Source organism: Schistosoma mansoni, chromosome 1 (genome assembly GCF_000237925.1).
Source record: "Schistosoma mansoni strain Puerto Rico chromosome 1, complete genome".
Classification (NCBI taxonomy): domain Eukaryota; kingdom Metazoa; phylum Platyhelminthes; class Trematoda; order Strigeidida; family Schistosomatidae; genus Schistosoma; species Schistosoma mansoni.
The window spans coordinates 32,458,406-32,466,474 of record NC_031495.1 but is presented as its reverse complement, the minus strand read 5'-3'; the positions used below and the strand labels follow the sequence as shown (position 1 = coordinate 32,466,474).

General features: G+C 39.4%; 1 protein-coding gene across 1 annotated transcript; it reads right to left on the bottom strand.

Annotated features, from left to right (window-relative positions):
- Positions 1-74: 74 nt before the first annotated feature.
- On the bottom strand, positions 75-769 carry Smp_004980 (putative 50s ribosomal protein L20). Its single transcript, XM_018794086.1, has 3 exons — positions 586-769; positions 293-550; positions 75-259 (listed from the first exon to the last, which is right to left on the bottom strand). The coding sequence occupies exons 1-3, from the start codon at positions 679-681 to the stop codon at positions 122-124; spliced, it is 492 nt and encodes a 163-aa protein (XP_018648534.1). The 5' UTR covers positions 682-769; the 3' UTR covers positions 75-121.
- Positions 770-8,069: the final 7,300 nt, after the last annotated feature.

Here is an 8,069-nt window from a genome sequence, read left to right as displayed (position 1 = left end):
CAACTAAATGAAACAAAACATTGTAATTCATGATAATGATGGGCAGCTGAAATAAGTGTCAAAAAAGACAAAAAGAATAAAGTCAGATATTTATTTGTTAATTTACTGTTATCAAACAGAATTATTCATATAAATTTCTATTTCCTGGAACAACAGGCGAAGTCAGCAACCCTCTAGTAATAACTGTTTGAGGTGAAGACATGTTGGGAACAGATACTCCCTTTTCAAGATGATATTGTTTGGACAAATCCACTAAAGCCTGAGAAATATGACTGTAAAGATCGGGACTTACTGAGAACGTACGAGGCTCGTAAATAGATAAAATTTGTAGTATGTTTTTATTAAGAGCGATATTAGACTGGGCTAAGCCTTCACACAATGCTCTTGCACTAGGTAAACCACACTGTTCACTAGCTATTTCCAGTCGCTCCATCCACAAGCATTTCATTTCGTTCCTCCGGACTTCTCTTGCATCTTTCATGTACTGGAAGGCCTTGATAACACGGTTAGTGCCTAGTTTATGACATCGGGCCATTCGACCTTTGAAAAACTTCATTCGTTACTGGAATGTTATGTATATCTTACGAAAGCGAATTTCATTAAATTGTCCTTCCGGAACCACCTGTCACATGGCATAAACGGGACAATTTTTCTAATGCAAAGAGCATCTGTTAACTTCATTTTCTTAAGGGCTGAAAAGTCTGGATGGCAAAAAAGGTCACGGTAAAAAAGTTAGACCCTCTTAAATCCGCCCGCCGTTTTCTTTCAACGACCCTGAACGGTTTGAAGTGAGTCGACCATTCCGTATTTCAATTGCTGTGGGTTTGTTGGGAGTTCATTGGGTTGTATGAACATTAAGTTTTCTTATATTTAAGTAGTCTTTCGCTTCAATCAAATCACAAAATTATTACGATGAACATTAGTTTAGCTTTCTTTGTGTTGTAGTGTACACGTCTCGATTGTTGCTTCCTTACTTGATCTACTGAACCTAGCTAACTAGGTCCAGAAGACAACATACCAGGGATTAGAATAAATCGACAGCTCTAGATACGCGAAGTTTGTGTGAATCGCTGTTTTACTCAAGGATTAAGACGAAATGTCAAACAACCGGAAAGTCTTAATTGATTATAGTACTTCTTTCACTTAGTAAAGTATTTTTGCAATTAATAACTTTTTAATCGATTACTCAGTCCTGTTTATAGTGCTTCATGTTCAATAGATATTCTAGTCACCGTAAGCGAGGCATTTCAACATATAATGGTGAAAAAGCGTTTCAGAAGCTAGACTATGTAGCTGTAAAAAATTCCCCAAAACCAATAGCTTTTCAAGTGTTCGACATTGGATGTTGACCACATTAGTTTTAGTGGACTTGTTTAGCTGAAGGCGTTCGGTCATGCATCAGCACCAGGTCACGATACGACCCAGCGTGGAAACAGTTCCTACGTTTACTAGCCAGATTAGATCAGTCGCTTCTCGATATATTGATAACACATCAAATATATCTTCCCAACCTCTTCGCATCTGACTTCTGATTTTAACTGGTTGGGGGACGATTCTAATATAGAAGGTGTTACTGGTTAATAGTTGTCAAACTAGAATACTGGTCGTATCTTCAGTGGTGAGACCGATGTGATCTGGTACACCAAACGTATTAACTGTGAGTCTGTTCCTTTTTAGAACTTAATTATTCATTGTGTTGCTTTATTTGATTTTTATATATTGTGATATTTTTTCGAGTTTTCATATATACTTTAATTATTTATCTTTTGTTCATCATAATACGGAGATCTAACCGATCGACAACGGTTGGATCGACTCCTTAACAATATCGATCTGCAACATGGCTCCGCGACGGACGTGTTGTTAAGGATGAGCGAGGTGATAGGTCAAAGAACTTTCGACGATGGCCTATTCAAACAGCTTTTCTTATCTAAACTCCCGAAACGATGGCAAGCAGTTCTTGTCTCGTTTCAAAACAACTCCGTAGATGAACTGGCTGCATCTGCTGATCGCATTTTAAAAATTACGAAATACACTAGCGCTGAGGTCTTTTCCGTCAAAGAAAAACCTCAAACGACCACGACTGACATAGCCGAACTATGTCACACACTCACACGCTACCTTCGATTTCGTAATGACCGTAGTCGGTCAAAACCCCCGTGTAGAAGTATCTCACGTAGGCGATCTGTCTCTCGACCACGAGAGACAGATAATTCCGACTGGTGCTGGTATCGTAACCAGTATAGTAAGTCTTCTAGAAATTGCAGGAAACCCTTCAATTATCCGAACTCCGAATCCACTGACACGAAAAGGAACTCGGGAAACTTCCAAGCCGGCACGCGTTAACGGCAACCGTAGCCGGCGAACATAGCCGTCTGTTATACGCCACGGATGTGACAACGAAAGTTCGCTACCTCATCGACACCGTCGCAGAAGTTTGCGTTCTTCCCGCGAACTCTAGCGATAGACTTCACGAGTCTGTTTTAAGTTTACAGGCGGCAAACGGAAAGCCAATCGCTACATACGGCAAAAGGTACGTTTACCTTAATGTGGGTTTACGCAAACCCATCCACTGGATTTTCATTGTTGCAGATGTCTCTATTCCAATCATTGGTATAGACCTGTTACAATACCACAATCTGCTCATCGACACACGCTCACGAAAGTTAATAGACGGAAACACTAAGTTATCTGTCTGCGTAACTCCTTTTTCTGTTTGCAGATTATCCCCAGTCACAATTAAGCATGCCATGGACCCCCTATATCAATCATTACTCGACAAATACTCCGGGATATATCAACCATAACCTAAATTGCCTTGTGTAACCAGCAATGTTACACATCACATCTCGACTACAGGACCACCTGTATTCTCAAAAGCACGCCGACTCGCTCCCGAAAAGCTTAGGTTGGCTAAAAATGAGTTCGACCACATGATAGACTTAGGGATCATTCGACCATCAAATCGTCCATGGTCATCCCCATTGCACATGGTCCCTAAAAAGGATTGGCGTCCAACTGGTGATTATCGGCGTCTGAATGCTAAAACCATTCCCGATCGTTACCCATTGCCCCACATTCACGATTTGACAGCTACCTTAGAAGGCACAACTGTCTTTTCGAAAATCGACTTAGTTAAGGCTTACAACCAAATACTTATGGCAACCGACGACATTCCAAAAACCGCCATCATCACTCCTTTCGGCCTCTACGAATTCTTGCGAATGCCTTTCGGACTAAGAAATGCCGCTCAAACCTTCCAAAGGTTCATAGACGACGTCTTACGAGGTCTCAACTTCGTACATGCGTATGTTGATGACTGTCTCATAGCAAGTTCGGACAGAGAATCACATCTCCATCATCTGGACATCGTTTACAATCGACTCAAAAGGCGTGGCATTACTGTCAACATTCAGAAATGACAAATCGGAACCAACTCCTTAGACTTCTTAGGACACACTATTGATGCTCAAGGCATCCGACCCCTTAGAAGCAAAGTGGCGGCCATACTGGATTACCCAGAACCGACCACGATTAAGCATTTGCGAAATTTTAACGGCCTCGTAAGTTTCTACGGACGGTTCATACCGAATTGCGCATCCCTTATGAAACCGTTAACCGACCAACTTCGTGGAGATGCAAAATCAATTAGTTTAGACGACACCGCTCGCAAAGCATTCTCCACAGTTAAGGAACAAATGGCTAAGGCAACTCTGCTTGCGCATCAAGACACCCGAGCGCCCATTAGCATCGCCGTAGACGCATCCGACTCAGCAATCGGAGGAGTCTTACAGCAATGGGTTAACAACTCATGGCAACCTTTAGGATTTTCTTCGAAACGGTTGCTAGACGCTGAATCTAGGTACAGCACGTTCGGTAGGGAACTCCTAGCTATGTATTGTGCTGTACGGCATTTCCAACATTCCATCGAAGGAAGAGAATTTACGCTTTTTACCGATCATAAACCTCTTAACTTCTCTTTAAGTTCATCTTCAGACAAGTACTCACCCCAAGAGTCTTAACAACTAGACTAAATTTCGCAGGTTACTTCAGATATACAACACATTTCTGGAGAAAACAATGTAGTCGCAGACGCCTTGTCCCGAATAAGTTTCTTGAATAGTTTTCAGGGAATCGACCTTCTTAAACTCTCTCAGCTTCAAAAAAGACACTGATCTTCAGCACGAGTTATCCTCGACAACTCTTAAACTAAGTATTAAGCAGATGGGAACAGGTAAGGAAACCTCACTTTGCGACACATCTACAGGTAGGGATCGTCCAATAGTACCAAAACATTATCGACGCAACGTCTTCAATACGTTTCACAATCCTTCTCATCCAGGTGTTCGTGCATCCATCAAGCTTATAGCCGAACGGTTTTGCTGGCCTGGTATGAATAGAGACGTGAGGGAGTTGGCACACTCCTGTGTGAGGTGTCAGAAATCTAAGGTCATAAGACACAACAAATGTCCCTTAGGCTCTTTCAAAACCCCCGACGCTCGTTTCGACCACGTCCATCTAGATTTGGTAGGACCCTTACCCGACTCAAACGGATACTCATATCTCCTAACATGCGTAGACCGTTTTACTCGATGGCCAGAAGCAGTACCGATTAAGGACATTACTGCTGAAACTGCGGCTCGCGCTTTCGTTGAACGATGGGTTGCAAATTTCGGCCTCCCTTCAACTATCACTACAGACCGCGGACGCCAGTTCGAATCTTGACTTTTCCTTTGTCTGACCACACTATTATGAATCACTCGTTTCCGAACGACCACCCACAAGCGAACAGGTTGGTAGAACGTTTCCATCGACAACTAAAAGCATCTCTATCAGCTACAAACGTTCCAAAGTGTGCAGACGCTCTTCCACTCGTCTTACTAGGTATCCGCAATGCAGTGAATGCTGACATTGGATACACTGCATCTCAACTCGTTTATGGAACGACGCTCCGACTTTTAGGAGAATTCGTAGATCCTTCGGCTTCTTCATTGAACATGGATCGAAACTCTTACACGAGCGGGCTTACAAACGCAATGCGTTCAGTTAAACCTGCTCACACTCGACCTCAATCAACTGATGTTTTCGTTCAACCTGAATCGCGACATAGTACACACGTTTTCGTTCGTCGAGACTCACATCGACGACCACTTGAATCAACATACGAATGACCCTTCAAAGTTCTTCAATGTGAGCCCAAGTACTATGTAGTAGATAAGAACGGCACGAACGAAAGCGTCAGTATCGACCGCCTAAAAGCAGCGTACTTAGAAGGAAACCCTATCTTCGTCGAATTTCTTTCAGTACATTCGAACGACACGGCTCCTACACTTGTAGTACTCCATTCGACACACACGTTGATACTTCACTAACGTCGTAAAATAAACTGAGGACAACGCGTTCTGGAGGAAGAGTAAGAAAAAGTCCTACGACGGTGGACCTGACGGGATTCTCTCATCATTTGTGAAATATGGTAGTAGAGAATTCCCATTATTTTGTTCAAAACTTTTCAACTTATCTATGGAATATGGGGCCTATCCATCTGTATGGAAAACATCTCTTATCACCCCCAGATTCAAAACCGGATCACGCAGTGATATTGTTAACTACAGACAAATTAATTTGACATCCGTGCTGTCAAGAACTATGGAAAAAATAGTCCACAAACAGCTGTTATCATTTTTGCTTTCGGCTAATCTGATCAGCCCATCCCAACACGGGTTTATGATCAAACGCTCATGCTTCACATCGCACCTGGAATTTTTTGATCAAATTACCCAGAGAAGAGATGTTGGTCAGTCTGTGATAATTCTGTACTTCGACTTTAGTAAGGCCTTCGACAGCGTCTCACACAAACTTCTTCTTCTAAAACTCTCTTCATATGGAATACAGAATCCCCTTTTATCTTGGCTCAAGTCATTTTTAGAAGAACGTAGCCAAATTGTCCGCTTTGGATCTTTCTACTCCAAACCTGTGAATGTAACCAGTGGGGTTATACAAGGAAGTGTAATTGGTCCACTACTATTTCTCCTTTTTATCAATGACGTTTGCTCCCTCTTTCAATATGGTAAACCTTTTCTTCTTGCCGATGGTCTGAAAGTGGTTTATTCATTCTCATCTCCCACAAAAGAAAGCTATATTTCAACGGTAATCCAAGAAGAAATAAAAAAGTTGTACGAATGGACTATTTCGTGGAATTTGCCACTTAATGTTGACAAAAGTGGATTTATTAACATTGGCCGTTGCCTTAACTTAAATCTGGCTATACACAAACATACACTGAAACCTCTCAACACTGTTCGTGACTTGGGTTTAAGATATAGCGACAGTTTGAACTTTTCTGAACACATTGCATCTCAAGTATCCAAAGCTAGAAAGCTCATCGGATTCATAATGATTAATTTCAATAATACCGAATCGAGATTATTATTATACAGAAAATGTATCTTACCAATTCTTGAATATGGTATTCTAGTTTACAGGAATTGCAGGCATAATGACCTGATTAAAATTGAAGGTGTTCAAAGAAGGTTCACCAAAGCTGTTTTGGGGTATTCTGACGACAAAGACTATCACCAAAGATGTCAACAACTCAAACTAGAACCTCTCTGGATCAGGAGTATCAAATTAAACCTTATCTTTCTCTACGGGCTTCTTAACGGTATTTCTTACTCTCCGCTATCTACCCCTTCATACTCTATGATACCGTCCCACAATCTACGCAATGAGGAAAATATTCTAGCGATTCCAAAAACGCACACAAGTTTACGCCAGAATTTTTTCGTTATTCGCTACTCAACCATGTGGAATAGACTGCCAATGAACCTCTGATGCAGTGAAACTATAATCCGGTTCCGAAGTCTTCTTGATGATTTTCTTTCCGAAAGTGGATTGTGTCACCTATTGAATATCAACGTGCTTAACAACGATTTATACAAAAAAGGTCCGTCATCTATCTAACTGACTGAAAAGCAAAGTGAAACCTTTGAAACTTTTCACGTCTATTTCACTTTATTTTATATTTATCTTAATATACAAAGTCTGCTTATGTTCGTATTTATAATTATTACTGTTATTAATATCATTATTGGTCTTTCGACACATCAGATATTCTCTTCGTCTCTTCTTGTCCTTCTAAATATATTTTATTCCTAAATATCCAAAGTCTACAATTAAAAACAAAAAACCCTATGTTCCACTTAAACAAATAATTTTTTTTTAAAATATTCACAACATATATATAACATATAGAAATTTATATTTAATTATTCTTTGCAATTAATTGTGACTATGATAGCATCATTCTAAATTATTATTATTGCACTAATGTTTATACTAATACCCGGTTTCACTCTGTATACTGTTACATAAATCTACACGTATTTATCCGTAAGGTTTTATTATTGTTGTTATTATTATTATTTTTAAATTATTCGCTTATCTCAAAAGTCTATATCCATTACACTATTATGATCACGGTTGGACCCTTTCACTATGTGTTCATTTCTTTTCTCTTTTTTTTCCTTCTAAATAAATATTATTCTTAAGATTACGAAGCTTTGGATTAAGACAATAACTTGTGTTACGCTGAATTCAACTTATCAACTCGTTTTATCTTCACTATGTATATACACCTCATACATATTGATTATCTTTTGCACTTAATTGAGACTTTCATAGCATCACCCAAAACTATGACTGTATACGCACAAACACTTATTCTAACGTCATATCTTACCGTTATAATAAGTTGTTTACTTATTAATTTATTCTATTTTATTTTATTTTTATTACTCGTTTTTGCTATACATACATAGTTGTTTATTCTTGTTCTGCGTTAAGATATTAACGTATTCCGCGACTCCTTCATTTCTATTTCCTTAGTTTTTTCCTTTCCTCCTTCAAAATCAATTCAAAATTCTTTCCAATTACTCAGAACCTGATTTATTATTACTATTCTATTATTAATATTTTATTTTTCCTTGCTTTCTCAAACATGGCAAATGTAATGCTAACATTATTGAAAATTGTGTATTATTGCATTTTTGAAGAAACCCGAAATGGTTTCT

Coding starts and splice junctions, on each gene's coding strand:
- Smp_004980 (XM_018794086.1), bottom strand. CDS start 681: ATGAAGTTAACAGATGCTCTTTGCATTAGAAAAATTGTCCCGTTTATG. Junction 551..585: donor ATTTAATGAAATTCGCTTTC/GTAAGATATACA, acceptor TAACGAATGAAG/TTTTTCAAAGGTCGAATGGC. Junction 260..292: donor ACGAGCCTCGTACGTTCTCA/GTAAGTCCCGAT, acceptor CATATTTCTCAG/GCTTTAGTGGATTTGTCCAA.